The sequence below is a fragment of the Brassica rapa genome, chromosome A07, assembly GCF_000309985.2.
Source record: "Brassica rapa cultivar Chiifu-401-42 chromosome A07, CAAS_Brap_v3.01, whole genome shotgun sequence".
In the NCBI taxonomy this organism is placed as follows: domain Eukaryota; kingdom Viridiplantae; phylum Streptophyta; class Magnoliopsida; order Brassicales; family Brassicaceae; genus Brassica; species Brassica rapa.
In genome coordinates, this window is record NC_024801.2 from 27,116,901 (window position 1) to 27,138,962 (window position 22,062).

The 22,062-nt window shown below is 37.9% G+C and overlaps 3 protein-coding genes across 6 annotated transcripts; 1 reads left to right on the top strand and 2 right to left on the bottom strand.

Moving 5' to 3' along the window:
• Nucleotides 1–313: 313 nt before the first annotated feature.
• On the top strand, nucleotides 314–3,332 carry LOC103832076 (WD repeat-containing protein DWA2). The gene is made up of 12 exons (XM_009108034.3): nucleotides 314–844; nucleotides 920–1,003; nucleotides 1,075–1,207; nucleotides 1,432–1,543; nucleotides 1,653–1,880; nucleotides 2,017–2,086; nucleotides 2,180–2,268; nucleotides 2,403–2,448; nucleotides 2,638–2,708; nucleotides 2,788–2,861; nucleotides 2,949–3,007; nucleotides 3,099–3,332. Exons 1-12 carry the CDS (start codon nucleotides 800–802, stop codon nucleotides 3,138–3,140), a joined length of 1,053 nt encoding a protein of 350 aa, XP_009106282.1. The 5' UTR covers nucleotides 314–799; the 3' UTR covers nucleotides 3,141–3,332.
• An 80-nt stretch (nucleotides 3,333–3,412) lies between these two features.
• Nucleotides 3,413–6,320, bottom strand: LOC103832077 (O-fucosyltransferase 16). Of its 2 annotated transcripts, none has more exons than XM_009108035.3 (10): nucleotides 5,976–6,320; nucleotides 5,848–5,904; nucleotides 5,680–5,770; nucleotides 5,498–5,574; nucleotides 5,254–5,342; nucleotides 4,990–5,173; nucleotides 4,704–4,885; nucleotides 4,543–4,645; nucleotides 4,143–4,474; nucleotides 3,413–4,056 (listed from the first exon to the last, which is right to left on the bottom strand). In XM_009108035.3, exons 1-10 carry the CDS (start codon nucleotides 6,141–6,143, stop codon nucleotides 3,591–3,593), a joined length of 1,749 nt encoding a protein of 582 aa, XP_009106283.1. In that variant the 5' UTR covers nucleotides 6,144–6,320; the 3' UTR covers nucleotides 3,413–3,590. The 2 variants fall into 2 exon arrangements, with proteins under 2 accessions (XP_009106283.1, XP_009106284.1); XM_009108036.3 differs by having other exon boundaries at nucleotides 5,848–5,901; nucleotides 5,976–6,319.
• An 873-nt stretch (nucleotides 6,321–7,193) lies between these two features.
• On the bottom strand, nucleotides 7,194–11,933 carry LOC103832078 (pentatricopeptide repeat-containing protein At1g76280). Of its 3 annotated transcripts, XM_018653370.2 has the most exons (13): nucleotides 11,442–11,933; nucleotides 11,283–11,337; nucleotides 11,119–11,188; nucleotides 10,943–11,015; nucleotides 10,676–10,869; nucleotides 10,481–10,588; nucleotides 10,221–10,403; nucleotides 9,454–9,780; nucleotides 9,205–9,405; nucleotides 8,950–9,123; nucleotides 8,591–8,818; nucleotides 8,339–8,464; nucleotides 7,194–8,255 (listed from the first exon to the last, which is right to left on the bottom strand). In XM_018653370.2, exons 2-13 carry the CDS (start codon nucleotides 11,294–11,296, stop codon nucleotides 7,554–7,556), a joined length of 2,400 nt encoding a protein of 799 aa, XP_018508886.1. In that variant the 5' UTR covers nucleotides 11,297–11,337; nucleotides 11,442–11,933; the 3' UTR covers nucleotides 7,194–7,553. The 3 variants fall into 3 exon arrangements, with proteins under 3 accessions (XP_018508886.1, XP_009106285.1, XP_018508887.1); XM_009108037.2 differs by having other exon boundaries at nucleotides 9,205–9,780; nucleotides 11,442–11,932; XM_018653371.2 differs by having other exon boundaries at nucleotides 9,205–9,780; nucleotides 11,283–11,288; nucleotides 11,442–11,927.
• Nucleotides 11,934–22,062: the final 10,129 nt, after the last annotated feature.

Below are 22,062 nucleotides of genomic sequence, written 5' to 3' on the forward strand. Positions count from 1 at the left end.
CAGCATCTTACGCGCATAATAGACATCAAGGGGAAGTGTTATGAATATTATGGTGATGCCATTATGGCAAGTCTTAAATATATTTGTTCTCCAAGCTTTACTTGTTCTCCAAAACAAGCTTTACTTGTTCTCCAAGTGGCTTTGTCCACAAGCTATTGTAATCCTATATAAAGGACTCATTACTCATGGAATAAGATACACCAATTCCTCTCTTCTCTTGTCTTCTCTTCTTTATTCAAAACAATTATTTTTTAATTTAACACGAGGAAAAGAAAAGTATTTTCTGTCGTGAACGTTCATACTTCGTACCTTTGACTATGCCGTATTCATATTCCCAAAAAAAAAAAGAATTATGTCTACATTATATCAGCAAACCTAAGTAGAGAGAAATGTCTTTGAATTGTATCAAATACGGTTCCAAATTTGCTCTAGGTGCTCTTAATATAATTTATTTTTCATTACATTTAGAAACCAAATAGATTTCTTTACTTTTCTATGATTTTTTAATGATTTCTTTACACCTCTATATTTGAATTCATTGTATTTAAACAAACTTCTCCTATATAAAATTTCAATAACTTCTGTATCGCTAATTTTGTCAACCCAAATTTACATATAATTAAATAATTAACTATTCAATTTGGACAACCCTGTTAAGTAAAATGAACTTCTATATGGGCCTAAAAATCTTAAAAGTGGCCCATTAAGATCATCTGCTCGAAACCAGCGGAGTCAAAGAGCGGCAAATCGTCGCGAGACTTTCCTTCCTGAATCTGTTAACGTTGGCTTAGAGGCCACAATGCAAGGAGGATCATCGGGTATCGGTTACGGTTTAAAGTATCAGGTACTTTCGCAATCTCGATCTCTCTTCAATCTCCAGCTTCTGATGGGATCTGTTGTTGTTTTTTTTTTGTTGCAGGCGAGATGTATATCGGATGTGAAAGCAGATACGGATCACACCAGCTTCCTCACTGGAACACTAAGCCTCAAAGAAGAGAACGAGGTGATGGATCTTTTAGATTGCATTTGTCTCGTTATCCGGATCTGAAGAGTTCTGCTTGTTTGATTGGTTAGGTTCATCTGCTTCGTTTATCATCTGGTGGATCTGAGCTGGTGTGCGAGGGTTTGTTTTCGCATCCCAATGAGATTTGGGACCTTGCTTCTTGCCCTTTTGATCAGCGCATCTTCTCTACTGTCTTCTCCACTGGTAATTTGAGTTTATTTGTAGTAAAAAAAACTAGACTTTGTGATTAAAAGAAGTAGACTTTTAGCATACTCTGTTTTGGATTTGCTTAGCTGGGCTGTGAAAGGAACTGTCTTTATATTGTAGACTATGCATTTGCAATTGAAAGTGTGTTACTTTTAGAGGAACCTTTGTCAATTTATGGAACTATGATCCGAGACTTAGAGAGTGTTGTTTCCGTTTTAAAGGCGAGTCATTTGGAGCAGCGATATGGCAGATTCCTGAACCGTACGGTCAGTCAAATTCATCAACGTTGGACTGTGTTGCCTCCCTTGATGCACATGTTGGTAAGATCAATTGGTGAGTTCATGGTTTATCTACTGAGTGAGCTCCAAAAGGCCTAGAGCATGTTACTTTCTTATCCACATTTTCATGAACATATATCTCTTTTCCCTCTTTGTGGAAACAGCGTTCTTTGGTGCCCCTCTGGAAAATCAGACAAGCTAATCAGCATGGATGAGCAGAACCTTGTGTTGTGGAGTTTAGACTCTTCGAAGAAAAGTGCTGAGGTGGTATCTAAGGAGTCGGCTGGTATGCGGCATTCTTTATCTGGTGGAGCATGGAATCCACATGATGTGAATTCTGTGGCAGCGACTTCTGAATCATCTATCCAGTTCTGGGACTTAAGGACTATGAAGTATGTCACCATTTTTTTCATATACTCTATTCCTGCGTGCATAGCTAGCGGCTTTTCACCTAATCAATAGTCTGTCATGTTTAGTTTGTGTGTTCTAATTCTTTATGTTGAGTTTGATATGTTTGCATGTTTACAGGAATGTTAATTCAATTGAACGTGCTCATGTACGTAATGTTGATTACAACACCAAGAGAGAACATATACTTGTAAGACTTCACATTATATATAATCTGCACATATATAAAAAAAAATGTTATCAGATTTTTGTGTGTTTATGTATTGGAGTGTCTATTGTGTAGGTCACCGCAGATGATGAATCTGGCATACATATCTGGGATCTTCGGAAAGCTAAGGCTCCTGTCCAAGAGCTCCCTGGTCATACACACTGGTAACTTTAGCTCTATGCTCATTTCTGGAATCTTTTTCCTTTTCTTGATTGTGGTTCACACGTACACACAAATCTAATGATTTAGACCTGGAACTTGTCTCTTGTCTGATCGTTATTTCTGACAAATTTTACAGGACATGGGCTGTCAGATGTAACCCTGAGTATGAAGAACTAATTCTGGTACTCGTATCGTTTTCCCATACCTTTACCTTATTGTAACTGTGATTGTCACTATAAAGGCTTCAAGCTGAAATGCTCTAGATTAACTAGGATGATGCTTTTACCTGTTGAGCATTACAACTTGATGATTCAGGGACAATTTTGTATATTTTTAGAGTGTTGTTTCTGATTCAATATAGTTAAACACAGAGCGTTGGAACAGACTCAGCTGTCAACTTGTGGTTTGCTTCTGCATCTAGTGAGAAGCAAGCCTCAGAAAGGTAGATTTCTCTTTATCATCATCACACCCAAATCATTTGCAGTTTTTCCAACTTTTATTCTAATGCCTATGTTGTGCAGGTCGGCCGAAGCATCGCGTCAGCGTGTGAATCCGTTGCTAAATTCTTATACAGACTACGAAGACAGTGTGTATGGTAAATGCTCTTGGACCAAACTGAGTTCATAGTTCCAACACTCATATTGAAAATGCATCAAAACTACTAACATAATTGCCCTCACAGGCCTCGCGTGGAGCTCTCGCGAGCCTTGGTTTTTTGCATCATTGTCATATGACGGCAGGGTACTTAACTAAGAACCTAAAGAACATTGGAGAATTAATAAAATAAATCATGTACTGTCTACTAATATACTTTGGTGTATGCTTTTGTTAGGTTGTGATCGAATCCGTCAAGCCTTTCTTGCCGAGAAGATAGGTACATGCAGCTTGACAAGAAGCTGCATTATCATGTTTGAACGTTTTTGAGAAGAAGCACTACTAGAACAAAAAACCATTATTGTAATCTGTTTCTCATGTCTCTGGTCATCCCTGTCGCTCAAGTCACAAGCTAGAGAGAGATTTGCTACAATTCAATTTTTATTATATAAGATTCTTTATCATAATGATACATAATGCCCACTTTGTTTCCCTTTTAATATAAGCTACATCTCTGACCAACCCCTGATTCTGAAGGATATTGCTAAAGTATGATTGAAAACAAAAATGGCTCTTTCCTAGAGAAACAAAGGACGCTCTATGGCGGTTCTATGTACACGAGACATTCAATACGAAATGCTTACAACAAAGGCTTTAACCCCAAGGTTGGAAAAATTCACTCTGAAGTGTCCAAGCAGATGAGAGATTCAGTTGTAATGATGTGATGTAACTAGTCTGATAGCATTTCTTCAAGCTCTGGCTCATCAGAGGTAGATGATGGATCATCGTAGTCCAAACTCGTCCCATTGTACAATCCTCTGTCTTGAAGATCACTTTGCTCTTCCTCATAGTCTGGCTCTGACCAATCCGGCTCATCCTCTTCACTTTGAACATCGTTAGGTACTGTCACTGCTGCTGCTGCGTCTTTATTTGTAGATTTGTTTTTCTTTCCAAGCTTTCTAGATTCTATTTGCGCCTTTGCCTTAGCCTCTGTGTCTTCGCATATGCACGTGGAAGGGTTCTCGTGAAACTCACCTCTACCAGCTCTTACTTCCTTTGGCTCTCCCATGAACCCTCTCTGGAACGAACGGACTCTAGAGGTAAACTCCTCCCATGTCGTGTTCTCTTTGTTCAGGAACAACCTGTAAAGCTTCTTTGCATTTGGCCTAACCGTGGGCTTATGTCCAAAGTATCTCCTGCAAGTTCACATCCACCAAAAAAGCTTAAACACTTCGCAAAAAATGCTTAAACACTTTGAAGAAGAAGATGATGTTTTGAGTACCTCCTCCCAGCCAATATTTTAGCCATATTGCCATTGTTGTTGGTTACAAAAACGTCGCTTTCATCACACACAAGGAAGTCTAGCGCAGCCATTCTCGAAGAGTATGAAGCAAAAGGCTCTAGCTCTTCCTTCGTAGCGATAGTGTCTTTCGAATAGAAGTGTGGAAAGAGTGCTTTTAAAGGAGCCAAAGACTCTTCTCCTCCGTATACTTCACCAGACGCGACGTATATATAAACATCACTGCCGTATCCCAACGCTCTGAGCATCAGTCCGACTTCTTCTGGAGTGAGTGGACACCTTCCTTGTCGCCTTTGTTTCTCTGGGTTGTTAATCTGCAGTAAACTTGCAAAGTTAGTCACTTGCAGCCTGTTAATATAAAACATTACAGAGTAGGCATTACATGTAATGTTTTCCATCTTCTTCTGATTGCTGCAAGTTCTCTCCTTTCTTTATCACCACCACCGTAATAGCATCCAGAGAACGCAAGCATGTCAGGCTCAAACCTGCAACAAACTTTCGTCAAAACATTCTTTTAGATTTAAAGGTGAAGGGTGGTGGTACCTTAGATGTAAAGCGATGAAGTGTTTGCTCCTCAGTCGCATGCGCCGGACCAATTCATTTCCCATTTTAAGTATCGGATCAGTGAACTTCAGAGCATGGTAATTTACTCTACATCTTAGCTTTTGCAACTCATCGCTCAACTTGTTTGAAAGTCTATAATCAAACTTGTTCAGTTGAACTGCCTGAAACATAATACAGAAAAATATAAGGCTTCTCCTTGAGTTCAAACCATTTGCTTTGATATATTCTCTCATGAGGAAGAGCTTCAGGGAAGAAGGGAACTTACATGCCTTTTGTGAAGAACAGGTAAAACCCGATTAATATAGCATCTCTCGTTACATTTCCGTGGGACACGCATTCTACTTGGACTCCATGGTCTCCCTCCTTTCTGCGGAAGCTGCTTTATAATTCTAACGTCTTCAGACAGAAACGACACAAACCAATCAACATCAAAGATATGCGAGAAGTCACTGCAGGAAAACACACAAAGTTACTAAGTCATTTTCCTTTTGGGAGTAAAAAAATATAAATGCTTAGTCTGGTGCCGAACCTGGCATCCTTCCAGTAAGACTTCTGGTCTAACTTGGGAACAACAAGAGTAGCGTTTAGAATCCTTGCCGCAACAACTGCATCTACAATCTGTACAAAGACACGTCAGAACAAGGTGCTATACAATCTACACTAGATAGATAATCTGAATAGATCCAAACAGAGAGACTTCAAAACATTAGCTGACATAAGAGTAAAGACATTTCGTTGAAATAATAAAACCAAAGAAGGAGAATAGAACTAACTCCAGTTCGTTGCTGGTTCAAGCCACCACTGGTGGCGATTGCCAAGTATCGATCATTTCTCGTAACTGCTTTCGCATCTGCAAACAGATAACTAAGAGTCAATGCCTGATTCAGAAGCTCAAAGTTTCCAACTTTGGTAAGATCAGTGACACAACAAATGAATAATAAAGAGTGTTACGCACTTGGGAACTTGGTGCTAGCATTGCTGCAACCGTAGAAGAACTCAGCGTTTCGGGAACGCCAGACATCACGATCTGGTCTGCCTCCATCTCTCTGTAAAACACACACACATTGATAGAGAGATCCACAAAGTCGAAAGCTTTGAAAGGAAGAAGGATAAACCCACTAACCGGAACTCGGAAAGCTGCTGATTTGATCGAATCACTGCCACCTCCGATGTTGATCTGCTTCGGTGAAAAAACGACATCATATCAGAACGGATCAAAAGGTGAGAGATTTATAGAGAGAGAGAGAGTACAGATGTGTGGCGAACGCGAGGTGGGAGGCGATCGGAATCTCCAGGATGGGGAGCGAGGAAGGAGAGGAAGGCGAAGAGGACGAGGAGAGATAAGGAGACGGCGAAGACGAGAGGGAGGAGGCGGCGGAGACGGTTGTAGTAAGGGTAGCGCCGCCGCTGGAAACTCATGACGGCCGCCGCGCCTAGAGAGAGATTGGGAATCGAAACGTGTAATAAAGAATCAGAATGTTTCAGAATCACGAATCATGCTTTCTTTCGATCACGAGCGACAACTACAATATGAGCAAGAGAGAGAGAGAGAGATTTGTCTATAGAGAGATTTGTCTAGAGAGAGAGAGAGCTACTGATGTCTTGTATGAGTGTAAATATTTATTTACCGGTTCAAAAATAAATTGAATATTTACTTCTTCACATCAAAATATTTTAATTAGTTAAAAAATGAATGTTTTGATTAAAAATAGTTATTTAAAAATGGCTTGAGACTTGTAGAGATTAGAGAATATCAGAGCATCTGCATTAGTGAACTCCATGAGTTCACACAGTTTTCGAAAAAAAAAAATATTAAAATAAACAAAAGCAATGAACCTCCCTCTTAGAAGTTCACTGCACTGAACCCGGATCATCACTGTAGCGCGGGCCTCACGACACGTGGCGGCCCGCGATTTGTCCGGTTATAAATTTTTTTTTTTTTTTTTTAAAAACAAAAATCAAACAGAAAAAAAATAATAATAAAAAAATGCTTTGTGAACCCCTTCCAAGGGGTTCACTAATGCTGATGCTCTCAGGCTGTAAAAATTATACTTTTCCGTTCACTTTAATTATCGTTTTAGATTTATGCACATAAATTAAAAAAATATTTAATTTTGCATATTTCCGAAATAAAAACATTATTACATATACACATAACCATATTTTAATCGATCGAAAAATATAATAAAAATATTATTATTAAATTTTTCATTAAAAACATAAAATGACACTTAAAATGAAACAAAATTTTAATTCTAAAATACCAAATAATATAAAACGGAGGGAGTATTATTTTTGTTAAAACATTTCCAACCCATTGATATTTATCCCTATAATAACATTCATAGTCAAAGCTAAATTTTCTATTTTTCTTTTTTAAAAAAAATATTATATTTTAAGAAATGTTGTATTAAATATATACTTTAGTAACTTTATTTCTATTATAAAATTTCTCTATTTAAAAAGAAATACAGAAAAAATTGTTTTAAGCAAATAAAATTAAAACATTGATATATAGTTTACAGCTCTTTCATCTATGATTTTAAAAAATACACTGAAAATTGTCTTAAGCGAATAAAATTAAAAATTTGATAAAGTTTACAGCTCTTTCATACGTCGGCGAAAAAGAAAAAAAAAAACTCAGACCACCACCTTAGTTGTTAGGTGGTTTGTATAGCAAACGACTAAAGATGCTTCTAATCGCCGTGCAGACTCATCTCATCAAACTGTTCACAATGAACCGGCTAGACTCACTCACCAGTTTGTGAACAGAGAAGCTTCCTTTAAATGGGCAGAGAATCAACAGATTTAGAGACGAAAAGCCACCTACTAAACATACTTGTTAGACAGTCCTTTCGCCCATGGACTTTGCTCTTCCGACCATATAACCCTCACCCCAAGCATCGAGCACCACCTTAGATTCAAAAGCGCAGCTGCAAGATGCTCCTGCGAGTCTCTAAACAGCTCAATAATCTTCGTTTCAGCTTCAGGGTCTTCACTCATGACAAAACTTTCCTCAAGCTCTGCTTTCTTCTCCTGAAGACTCTCTTTCACTTCTCCGCCGAGCATTCTTAGGCTCAGAACATTCAACGCTTCTATCGCTGTTGCGTGATACCCTTTCTCCACGTAACAGTTGAATACAAAATGACATGTTGATGGATCTGGACTCACTTTCTCTCTGCGCATTTGCTCCACTATGTACTCAACCACATCGATCATTCCCTTCTCAAACGCTTTACGCAGAACGGTGTTGTATGATAAGACATCGAGGTGTATCCCTTCTGATGCAGCTTGGTCCAAGAGATTGAGCGCCTCCTCGAAATTATCATCGTTCAACAAAATCTTCATTAGAGCAGTAAACGTGACCGCTTTTGGAGAAAACCCGTCCCGGATCATCATGGAGACTAAGGCACAAGCTGATTTGTAAGAGTGGATGATGCTGCAACAATCAATCATTATGTTGTATGTAGCAGCGTCTGCAGGGTAGCCACATGCTTTCATCCTTTTGAATATTTTGATCACCATGTTAGTCTGTGCATGTCATTTTCAAGAATAACAACTATTAATTTTGTGTAAACGTTATATGTGTATGTTGGTAGCAATGTAAAACTTACTTCATTTGCCTCAAGAAGTGATTGAAGCACTATGTTGTATGTTGGCGTCTCTAGATACATATTCTCAGCTCTTTGTAGGTGTCTGATCATCTCGTTCACCATACCTTCAGCTCCGAGGGCTCTCAGCTAAAACAAGGACAAAGAAAAGGGTAAAAGATAAGTTCATTTTCAGAGGATAAACAAAGTAAAGATTGAAAGTATCACATCTGATTCAAATAGAGTAAGAACTATCTATATAGAGAAGAAACTAACCACGTTCCGCGTTGAGATAGGACTGTGCTGAAGACCATTTCTCACCATATCCATTTCTATAGCGTTTATTCTTTTACAACAGTCCACTTGGGACAGCATGTTGCCTTCTTCATACGGTGCATTCACATTACCAAATAATGAAAAGAGCAGTTCATAGGTCCTCATGTCAGGACGCAGATTTAGCTGTTTCATCCTAGCTAAAACTCGGACAGCACGCTCTGGTTGGTCCTAGAAAACATTAGTAAGAAACTGTAACTCACAAGTATGGTTTATATTGAAATTATATGGCATCTAGTTTCAACTCATGTACTAGAATAAAGATACACCGAAAGGTAAACTAGGTATCAAGGGTAACTAACCAAGGAGTCACAAGCAGCAAGAAGATTATTGAAAGGATATGCAAACGAGCACTCAGACACTTGATCCAGTAGATGTTCAGCTAAATCAACTTGAAAGGCCTTACTGCAGTAGGCTGAAACGGTAGCGAGAGTTGAGTTATATGGTTTCAGATTCTGCTGCTGCATTACTTTTAACTGCGTAAAGATAAGAAAAAAAATCATTATAAAGAAAGAAGTTATGAAAGAGATGGCTTGTACATTAGATAAGTCCCTTACCAGCGTCATGCCATATTCATATGCTCCTGGAAACGCAACAGCTCTAATGAAACCATCATACGTGTGGCTTGATGGCACCAACCCAAGATTCTGCATCTGAAGCATCAGCTGCTCCGCTAGCTCAGAGTTTTTAGACTGTCCACATGCGTGAATCACATCATTGAACGACCACCTGAGGATCCTAGTCGCAGGGACGTTGTTACTCTGACCTTTCGGCAAAACCACGTTAGAAGACTCAATGCCATTGCTCTTTCCATGAGCATTCACCATTAGAGAAACCGTGTGATCATTTACTCCTCCTAAAGCAACTTTCTCTGATCCAATCTGAGTACTTGATGGTATAGGGATATCAAGTCTTGTGGAATGCAGTTTTCCGCTTTTGAATTTGACAAAGAGCTCTCCTCTTGAAGCTAGAGCCACCATGTGTTGCAATAGCTCATACGCTGATTTCAAATCCCCCAGCCTCGTAAAGGACCATATGAACTTTCTGAGAGAGAGTATACTCAGACTATAGTGGTCCACATAGTGCTTCAGTATTTCATTGACAGACGGTAGATTGCGCTGAAGAACTGCAAGCTGAAAATGATATTAATCAGATAACAAAGAATAAGTAAATCTCTATGAATAAAATGGGACACAATGAATGGGCCTTGAAGTAGGCATGGGCGTTCAGTTTTCGATTCGGTTTTGGGTTGGATAATTCAGTTTTCAGTTTTTTGGTTCTAGAGATTTAAGAATTAAGAACCATTTGGTTATTTACAAAATTTGGTTTGGTTTCGGTTTAGTTATTCTGGTATTCTGTTCGGATAGCAAAGTTGGGAACCAACTAATATCCTAAAAAAATCGGTTTTGGTTCGAGTAATTTGATTTTTCTCAGATTTAGGAACACCGTTCAGTTATTTACAAAATTCGGATCGGTTTTGTTTGGTTATTTCGGTTTCTGGTTTGCATAACAAAGTTAGAAACCGGCTAATATCCTTTCGGGTCCAATTCGGTAAGATATGTTCTTGACTAACCTTGAGAAGTGCTGCATATGTTATTTCATTCTTCCCTACTCTCCTTTGATCCATCAACTCCAAACACCTACTAGCGTAATTCCCGTTTCTCGTTTTGACACAGGCTCCAAGAAAATAGTTATACACAGGCAAAAGAGGAGAAATGCTATCATTTTCCCCTAAAGCCTGAATAAACTCTGACGCCTGAACAATTATAGAGTGTTATTAGATGAGGGCATGTATGGATTCTACTTGGATACTGGATTTAGAATATTTATTACCTTATCCAAGTGTCCCCCATTACAAAGAGCTTGTACTATGAACAACAAAGATCTGCTGTCAAGATTAATTTCCCTCTTACACATTACACTGTAAGTCTCCATTACAAACTGCAGGATACAAATAACTGCCTTCAGATCCGAATAGTGTAATCATTCACCAAAAGAACAAGCCTAACCGATGCTTTATAAACTTACCACAGGGTCAGGTGATCGGGCACAATACTTTAAAATGCTGTGAAAATCATCGGCACTAAGTGGATTGTTTCCATGTGTTAGCTTTGAAAGTAGAGCAGACGCTCCATGCCTCTCTCCAGAGCGAAGTGCATCAACAATCTGCTCCTGTAAGACCTTCCTCGTTGACTCATCTTGGCATCGAATGAATTCATTACCTGCACATGGAAGCACTAGATCAACAGATAGAGAGAGGAAACAAAGAGTAAAAAGGATGATAGTAAGACATACCTATCATTGTCGTGACACTACGAGAACAAGAACAACCACCAGAGCCATTATCAATTCCACTTCTTCCCAGTTCCTAGAATCAAATTCAAACCCCCATTTAATCAAGTTACAATCTTTTTCAAACAACACTAATCATTAAACAAATCTCAAAGTAAAACAAGGAGCGTGTAACTAACCCGAGATAAGGTTGGTCTTAACTTTGAAGACGAGGAGGAACCCACGATAAATCTCAATGGAGAACGCCATCTACATTGCACAGACCAAGAAGCAAACTCAATAAACATTCATTGAAGTAGTGGTGAGGGTCAACACAAAACCCAATTCGCCAAAAACAACTTACAGTGCTCTGTACATTGCCAAAGATCAAAACTTTACGATTATATCACAACTAAAATCTGCAAAGAACAAAACTTTACGAATTATATCACAAACGGGAGCAATTGGGTTCATCAAAACTCCTTGAGATCGACAGAAACATACGAAAAGATCGAAGACTTACTTCACGAAACTTAAAACCCGTTAGCAAAAGTTTTCAACTTTCGTCTTCGATTAGGAGACACAACTCAATCTCAGTAATGTTTGCTTTTTGTATCGATCTCACTCTCTGGTTCTAACAATGTCAAAGAGAAGAGAGCAAAATGAAGAAACTCATTTCAGGTTTATCAAAAACACGAAAAAAGCAGTTAATGGGCCTTTATCTGAAGTAAAGCCCATTTACATTTCAGTAATGTTGTCTGAAGTTAGCGCATTCACATTTATCCACTTTTTAATTCTCTCCCGGTTTTGTTTTGATTAGTAGCTGACCAATGAGTCAATATATGGCCATGACCATGAGGAATAGCTAGAAGCTACAACTAACTAGCTAGCAACTACCGTGGAAGCAGCGTTATAGAAACATATAAGAATGATTTTTTAAATACGAATTAGGGAAATTTTAAAAAAACTGCAGCTATATATATATTGAGAATCTGCAAGACTCAGTTCCAATTATTAAAAGAGAAGAGCAACAAATCACGAGAGAAAACAAAGCCATACAATTTTTTTTCTTTGAGGTATGTGTATTTGCATATGTTGGATAATTCCAAGCTTGTGGAAACTTAACATATTATTAGATGTTTAATATGTTAAGATAAACACAATAAGGAAACCTAGAAATAGGAAAAGGAAGTTTCTATTTAGGTTAGGTTTGTGTTTTCCATATCCCACATGTTAAAGGGAATTGTCTTTCATATAAATATAGGTCTAATGGAGAGGTGTTCCATATGATCTAAGTGAAACATATTGAGAGCTTTAGTTTTGAGTAGTTTCTAAAGCTAATAAGAAAAGTTGTTCTTATAACTCTTTGTGTTTCTAAGAGATCTGAATTGGTATCAGAGCCTCAGGTTGGAGACTCGATCTAAGCTTAAGTTGTAGCTTAAGATCCTGGTGCTTGTGAACAAGAGATCGCGACGGCAAGATGGCTGACGTGACTAGGGCTCCACGCACGAAGGACTTTGGATCTACATCCATCCAATGTCCGATGTTGTCATCGACAAACTACACAGTTTGGCCGATGAGGATGAAGGTTCTACTACGTGTTCATGAAGTGTGGGACACAATCGAACCCGGTTCAGATGATCAAAAGAAGAACGATGTTGCGATAGCTCTTTTGTTTCAATCTGTTCCCGAAACATTGATTCTCCAGGTGGGAGAACAAACCGCATCAAAAGAGATCTGGAACGCCATCAAGTCGCGACACCTAGGAGCTGATCGTGTAAGGGAGGCGAGACTTCAGACGTTGATGGCGGAGTTTGACAGGTTGAAGATGGATGATTCAGATACGGTCGATGACTTCGCGGGGAAGATATCGGGCCTATCATCCAAAGCAACCTCGTTGGGAGAAAACATAGAAGAATCCAAGATGGTCAAGAAGTTCTTGAAGGGTCTTCCAAGACACAAGTATATCCAGATCGTAGCATCACTTGAGCAAGTCCTAGATCTCAACTCGACGGGGTTTGAAGACATAGTAGGAAGGCTTAAGGCGTACGAGGAGCGTGTAGGAGAAGAAACTCAGAAAGAAGACCAAGGGAAGCTGATGTTTTCGAACAATGAAGAGCATAGTCAGAGGGGCTATGAGAATTCCCGTGGTAGAGGAAGAGGACGGAACGGTAGAGGCAGAGGTCGAGGTAGGTCACACAACCAAAACCGTGCGTCACACACCGAAGATAACAACTCGAAGAAGAATCGTTCAAAGCTGATATGTTGGAGATGTGACAAGCCTGGTCACTACGCAACTGTCTGTCCCGAAAAGACAGAGAAGAATCAAGAAACTAACCTAAACGAGACAGAAGAGGCTGATGCACTCTATGTACACGAGGTGGTGTTTTTGAATGAAGATAAGGTGATTCCGAAGAATCTTGATATCGACAAAGGCAATGCAAGTGTCTGGTATTTGGATAATGGAGCGAGCAATCACATGACAGGGAACAAGGAGTTCTTTTCGAGTTTGAATCTCAACACCAAAGGGAAGGTGAAGTTTGGTGATGGATCGTGTGTTGACATTGTAGGAAAGGGTGTGGTTACTTTTGTGTGCAAGACTGGAGAGAAGAAGGCACTCAAGGACATATACTACATACCCGATCTGAAGCACAATATATTGAGTCTTGGGCAAGCAACAGAGAACGGATGTGAGGTTAACATGAAAGATGTCTACTTAACGCTCACAGATTCGCATGGAAGGTTGCTAGTTCGTGTGACAAGATCTCCAAACCGTCTCTACAAGACCCCTATGGAGATAAGCTACCCGGAATGTTTACATGTCAGGGACGATGATGCTACATGGAGGTGGCATGCTCGACAAGGACATATATGCTATGGAGTGATGAACAACATGGTAAGGAAGGAGATGGTTGTAGGAATGCAGAGTGTAATACACGAAGAAGGCGTGTGTGACATATGTCTCGCAGGGAAGCAAACAAGACACTCATTCCCGAGTGTAACACACGAAGAAGGCGTGTGTGACACATGTTTCGCAGGGAAGCAGATCAGACATTCATTCCCGACTAAGGCCATGGTTTGTACATCAAAGCCAGGGAGATTATTGCTTGGAGATATGTGTGAACGAATCGCACCACCAACGCCAGCAGATAATCGTGAGGCATTCTATCGGTTCAAAAGATCTCACACCGATAGAGGAGGACAGTTTGCCTCAGCTATGTTCAATCTAGGTTGCACCAATAGAGGAGGAGAGGTTGCCTCAGATGTGTTCAATCTAGGATGCACCGATAGAGGAGGAGAGATTGCCTCAGATGAGTTCAACCTATCTTGTGAAGAAGATTGGGTTGAATCTATGGAAAACGAGTTGGAGTCTATCACAAGAAACAAGATATGGGAGCTTGTAGATAGACCGACTGGTTCTAAGAAGAAAAGAGAAGAGGATCGAGTTTGTGTGTCACACAAGACGTTGCATGTGTTACGCCAGGCACCCAGAGCATGGAGTGTGAAACTTGATCAGGTTCTCAAGGAGATGAGATTTGAGAAGTGCACGAAGGAACCATCAGTGTACTGCAAGACTGAAGGAGGAGACGTCTTGATCATTGCCATCTACGTTGATGATCTATTTGTGACAGGAACTTCACTTAAGGTGATTAGGCAATTCAAGGAGGAGATGTCTAAGAAGTTCGAGATGTCAGATCTAGGTAAGCTAACGTACTACCTTGGCATAGAGGTGATTCAAGGAGCAGACGGAATCAGAATAAAACAAGAGAGGTATGCTCAAGGAATCCTGCGTGACACAAAGATGGAAGCGTGTAACGCAACTCAAATTCCAATGGAGGCGAATTTGAAGATCTCAAAAGCTGAAGATGAACAAGAGATAGATGCTACCGAGTTCAGAAGAATCATAGGATGTTTGAGGTATCTGCTTCACACAAGACCCGACCTGTGTTACGCAGTAGGTGTTCTTAGCAGATACATGCACAATCCGAGAAACTCTCACGGACAAGCCATCAAGCACATACTGCGGTATGTGAAAGGAACAACAAACTTCGGTCTGTTCTTCAAGAGAGATGGGTCAAGGAGTGTCGTTGGTTATAGTGACAGCAGTCACAACATTGATCTCGATGACGGGAGGAGCACGTCAGGACATGCATTCTACTACGGTTCATCACTGATTACTTGGACGTCGCAGAAGCAGCAGACGGTTGCATTGTCATCATGCGAAGCAGAATTCATGGCAGCAACAGAAGCAGCGAAGCAAGCTATATGGATCAAGGAATTGTTGAGTGAGATACTAAGCAAAGAAGGCGAGAGAGTCAAGCTTAGGATCGACAACAAATCAGCCATTGCTCTAACCAAGAATCCAGTTTTCCATGGAAGGAGTAAGCATGTACTCAAGAAATATCACTTCATTCGTGAGTGTGTGGAGAACGGGCATATCGAAGTGGAGCATGTGCCGGGTGTTGAGCAGAAGGCCGACATCCTTACCAAGCCATTAGCAAGGATTATGTTCAAGCAAATGAGGAGCTTAATCGGAGTTCAAGAAATTGATCTCCCTAATTCAAGTTGGAATTAAGGGGGTGAATGTTGGATAATTCCAAGCTTGTGGAAACTTAACATATTATTAGATGTTTAATATGTTAAGATAAACACAATAAGGAAACCTAGAAATAGGAAAAGGAAGTTTCTATTTAGGTTAGGTTTGTGTTTTCCATATCCCACATGTTAAAGGGAATTGTCTTTCATATAAATATAGGTCTAATGGAGAGGTGTTCCATATGATCTAAGTGAAACATATTGAGAGCTTTAGTTTTGAGTAGTTTCTAAAGCTAATAAGAAAAGTTGTTCTTATAACTCTTTGTGTTTCTAAGAGATCTGAATTGGTATAAGAAATTGTTGGGATTGCGAAATCCCGTATCCAACTCTATCTTATCTTATTAGTACGATATTGTCCACTTTGGGCCTTAGAAATTAGCCCGCATGGATTTACTTTTGGTTTCCTTCCCAAAAGGCCTCATACTATTAGAGTTGGACATCTCTTTATATATTAGACACTCCTTGTCTAATTATCCAATGTGGGACTTTGATTGACATCTCTCATTCTCCCCCTCAAGCTAAGGACCACACACCTTGTGCCCTTTTTCCTCTAGCGAATCATCTCGGTGCCTTGTCGCATCTTCGACATTCGACACCCTTAGTCGCAAGGTTACTTTGAGTTGCTTTGAGAATGTTCTTCCCACAATTCCAGGATCTTCTGACTAATCTCTGCCGAACCTCCCTTACCACCTTGAAGGGTCCCGTTCCTACTCGAAGGGTATTTTGGTCTTCTTGCAGATTTATTGTCAACCGCTCTGATACCAATTGTTGGGATTGCGAAATCCCGTATCCAACTCTATCTTATCTTATTAGTACGATATTGTCCACTTTGGGCCTTAGAAATTAGCCCGCATGGATTTACTTTTGGTTTCCTTCCCAAAAGGCCTCATACTATTAGAGTTGGACATCTCTTTATATATTAGACACTCCTTGTCTAATTATCCAATGTGGGACTTTGATTGACATCTCTCAGCATATGCATATGCATATATGTGCCAATATATATATATATATTTTTTGGTCTGATTAATGTCTTGTTGTTATATATTTTTCATGTCCTAAATCTCTATGTTCTTCTTATTATTCGCTTCAGTTATCTTCTTAATCATATTTCATTTATATATTCTCTCTCCTTTTAAATTTTTTTTTATTAATGGATCTTTGTTGTTTAAGCAACGCAGACACTGAGAAGATGTCTTCACAGCAGAAGAACACAAATTCATCATCCTCCACTCAATCTTCCCTCCCCGACGGCGCCACCACCGGAGAAAACAACGTTAACCGTGAAAAGACAGTGACCCAACAGCCCAACTCCGTTGCTGATCCGTTGCACCACCATCGTCACAGCCTTGCTAAAGTTATAGCGTTACGTCCAAGGAAGTTCACGGATGCGTTCATGGAGACGCAGTTCAGATGTGAAGTGTGCGGCGAAAGATTTACAAGAGAAGAGGATCGAAATATTCACAGGAGTGGACACTACAATAATCCATTTAGGAGATAAAACTGATCGGAGAAGTGGAAATGCGAGTAATGCTATACGATGTTACAAATCTGTCTGCAAAAACTATCTCTAAGACTTTGTGATCCCATGATATTACCATCTTTTCTATTAAAACTATGTTACCGTCTTTCTTAGTTTCTTTCAATAATATTTGTTTCCTTTGATAATTTCCGTTGACAATGATGGTGTTCATATAATTGATCATATCAAATGAGAATACATCCATAAAACTATAGTGTGAAAAGAAAATTCAAGCCCACAAAAAAAAATATTTTTTGTAGTCCATAATCTAAAAATAAACATAACTAATAACTTTGTTCTATTAATTGGTCCTTAAATTTATCAAACTCCATCAGATATTAACCCAATGTTGTATTAACTTCTATCCATGATCGGCTTATTAGCGTTGAAATGTAACTTATTTTATACAACAAGCTTACACGCTAAGTTCTTTCCAAAAAAGGAAAGAAAAAAATTGACACTAAGTTAGCTACATAATTAGTATTTATTTATAAAAAAGATAATTGGAAAATAAAAAAGAAGTCTAAGAAATTGAAGTTGAATAGTAAGAAAACTGAACATTCTATTAGAAATTTAGAGTAAATTTATTAATTTTAGGAATTATAATGTATGGTTTAAGTTGTGGAGTATTTGGTAGATATAATAATAAGATGTAACCTACTTTAATAATTCTCCCAAAAATGCATGACCGATAAAAGTTGTAATAAAACCTGTAAGCACAAGTTTTCAACATTCATCTTCAATTAGACACAACTCGTTTTCAGTAATGTTTACTTATGTATCGATCTCAGTCTCTGGTTCTAGCAATCTGCACAAAGAGATGCATGCGAACATGTCAAAGAGAAGAGAACTAACGAAACTCATCTCAGGTTTATCAAACACACCATTAGCAGTTAATGGGACGTTGTTGTTGACATTTGTCCGAAGTTAGCCCGTTTACATTTATCCTCTTTTTAATTATAGTTGGGTACTTAAATTTCTCTCTGGTTTAGTGTTGATTAGTATCTGACAAATGAGTCAATATGACCATGAGGAATGGCAAGAAGCTACGACAACTAGCTAGCAACAACTATGAATGGAAGAACAATTATAGAAATGTATAAGACCAACTCCAACCCACCTCTATTTTTATTTCTATATTTTTTTCTAAATATAAAAATTCTATTATAGAAGTGAATTTGCTCCAATGTATGCTTCTATAATAGAGTTTCTCTATTTATAGGAGAAAATATAGAGATTTGTTATTTTTATCTCTAAATATAATTAAAGGTAAAAAGTAAAATTCCTCTATATTTTCTTCTAAAATAGAGAAAATCTATTATAGAGGCATACATTGGAGCAAATCCACCTCTATAATAGAGATCTCTATTTTAAAGGAAAATATAGAGATATACATTGGAGATGCTCTAAGAATATTTCAAGTAAAAAAAACTGCAACTATAACTACTGAGAATCTACAAGACTCAGTTCCAATCAATTAAAAGAGCAGATCAACAAAGCAAGAGAGATAACACAAAGCCATACAAATTTCTTTCTTTGAGGTATATGTATTTGCCAATATTTGGTCTCTTTGTTCTGGTTAATGTCTTGTAGTTGTATATTTTTTTTCTTCTTTTTACGTTCACAATCTCTATGGTTACTTCATGTTATTATTTGCTTTAGTTTTCTTCTAAAATCATATTTCATTTTTATTTTCTCTTTCATTTTTAAAGTATTTTATTAATGGATCTTTGTTGATTAAGCAAAAAGCAGACCCTGAGAAGATGTCTTCACCGCAAAGCTCAACTTCATCATCCTCCCCTCCGTCTTCCCTCCCCAACGGCGTCACCGCTGGAGCAAACAACCCTAACCGTGAAGAGCCTACGGTGACGTCGACCCAACAACCCAACTCCGACGCCACCACTGGAGCAAACAACCCTAACCGTGAAGAGCCTGCGGTGACGTCGACCCGACAACCCAACCCCGTTGCTGTTCCGTCGCCCCACCGTTGCCACGACCCAAATGCTGAAGTGGTAGCGTTACGTCCAAGGACTTTCTTAGCGGCGGGCATATGCGAATTGTGCGGCAAAGAATTTACACAAGAACAGATTCGAGATTTTAACAGGTGAGAACCCCACAATCCATAAAGGAGATAAAAGTGAGGAGAAGTGGAAATGCGAGTAATGCTTGTCTGCAACATAAATCTATCTCTAAGACTTGTTATACCATCTTTTCTATTTAAACTATGTATTGTCTTTTTAACATTTGCACCCAAAAAAAAACTATTGTGTTTCTTATTTTCTTTCAATAATGTTTGTTTCCTTTGATAATTTTCGTTTTCAATGATGTTGTTCGTATTATTGATCATATCAAATGATAGTACATTAAAACTATAGTGTGACAAGTAATTTCAAGCCCAGAAAAAAATATAATTTTTTGGGTTCACGTAGAAGAAGAGGGCGAGAAACATTTAGATGATGTGACAAGTAACCTCGGTTCCTTTTCGAGAACAAGAACAACCACCATCCCCATTATCAATAGATTCAATACTATTTGTAGCAAGTAATCTCGGTCATTTTGGAATGTGAGTGACGTTTCAACGCTTATTCGACGTTTAAGTTAGATTAAGAGACCAAGTGAGCTGAACAAAAAAAAAAGGGACCAAGTGATTGGTCGGACCGTCGGAGAACCAAATATCATGGAGACAAAATAAATATGTTAACTTGTTTTAGATGATGTATAACTTAACTAACAATGGGCTTTTACATTTAGACATATCCTACTCATACCATATCAGATTAATATACTGTTAATGAATAAGCTAATATCTTCAATTTGATATTTTCAATGGACAAATCATACTCTTTTGTTATCTTAATGTAACGATAAGAAAATAATAATGATCATCCCATTGAAGAACAGCAGATCCCATGCTACGCTCTCTCTTGAGCTGCTCCTTAAACAACAGCATTTTTAACTCTTCTTGCTCTGATATCGCTCTTAGTAAATTGAATCTGTAAAATTCCAATATGACCGAGATTAATATGGAATTCAATCTAAGAAATAAATACTATACGCGTGATATTATATTTATTTAATAAATGTACGTATACACACACTAGTGCATGATAATTTGTTAATTATGCTCCATCAGTTTCTTGAATATGTATGTTTTAAGATTTTATTTTGTTTCACAAAGTTGAATTTATTCAATTTTCTATGCATGTTTCATTTCCTAATTGACTCAAACCAATTAGTTTCAACAGAATATAAATCTTAGTTAAAATAACAAAAAAATTTAATTATAGATTGAAGTTAAATCTGGCACTGCAAATGATTGTGTAAAACCCACAAAACACAAAAAATATATAGAAACGAAACTTCTCGAGAAGATCGGCCTTACTTTGATCGCTGGATTCTTCTTATCCAGTACAATCCCATCTTTTAATAGTTGACCACTGATTCAATGACTATGACTCTATGAGGAAGGGCTAAAAGGTACAACAACTAATTACCATAGCAACAACCATGAAAGAATTTTGTTTTTATCGATGGGATAAAATAAACATAAATGTCATAATTTAAATTTCTTTCTGGTTTTGTTTTGATTAATAGCTGACCAATGAGTCAATGCCCATGAGGAAGGGCTAGAAGAAACGTATAACATTTTTTTTCTTTTAAGAAAATTAGGGAAAGTAAAAACTGCAGCTATCTGTATACTGAGAATCTACAAGTCTCATTTCCAATTATTAAAAGAGCAGAGTAACAAAGCAAGAAAGAAAAACAAAGCCATACAATTATTTTTCTTTGAGGTATTACTATATGCATATGTTTATATTTGTCAATGTTTGGTCTCTTTTTTCTGGTTAGTATTGTCTTTGTAGTTATATATATTTTCTTCTTTTCCTATCTCTAATCTCTATGGTTACTTCATGTTCTTCTTATTATTTGCTTCGATTTTCTTCTAAATCATATTCCATTTTTATATTCTCTTTCATTTTCAAAGTATTTTATTCTTGGATCTTTGTTGTTTAAGCAAAAAAACAAACCCTGAAAAGATGTCTTCATCGCACAACAACTCAACTTCATCATCCTCCACTCAGTCTTCCCTCCCCGCCGGCGCCGCCACCAGAGCAAACAACTTGAACCGCAAGAGACGGCGATGACGTCGACCCAACAACCCAACTCCATCCGTTGGTGGATGAGTACTGAGTACATATGTGAAGTGTGCGGCAAAAAAATTAAAAGAGAACAGACTCGAGATCTTCACATGAGAGGACACAACCTTCCATTTACATTACCTCGTCGTCGAAACTGATAAGAAGTGGAAATGCGAGTAATGCTATAAGCGTTATGATGTTCAATCTATATCTCCAAAAAGCTATCTCTAAGACTTGTTATACCATCTTTATAAACTATGTATCGTCTTTCTTGGTTTCTTTCAATAATATTTGTACCATCTTTCTCGATGTGAATGATCTTTAAATTTACTAAACTTCATAAGATCTTAAACCAATATTCATAAGACCTTAATGTTCAAAAAATATCTTAAACCAATATTTTATTAGCTTTTATATAGGAGTATCGGTTCATCTAAAAAAAATGTTAATAAATATTATAAATATAATTTGTGTTGATATGTAACTTATTTTATACAACAAGTCAGACACTTAATCAGCTAAATTGTATTTAGACTAAAAAGTTTATTTATAAAAAGATAATTGGAAAATAAAAAAGAAGTCTAAAATAAAATTGAGTAAATTTATAAGTTTTAGGGATTATAATGTACTATGGTTTAAAATTTGGAGTATTTGGTAGATATAATAATAAGGTGTAAGATACTTTAATAATTCTCACAAATATGCATGACCGATAATAGTCGTAATAAAACCTGTAAGCACAAGTTTTGAGCTTTTATCTTCGATTAGAGACAAATCGTTTTCAGTAATGTTTGTATCGATCTCGGTCTCTTGTTCTAGCAATCTTCAGAAAGAGATGCGAACATGTCAGAGAGATCAGAAAACTAATGAAACTCGCTTCAGGTTAT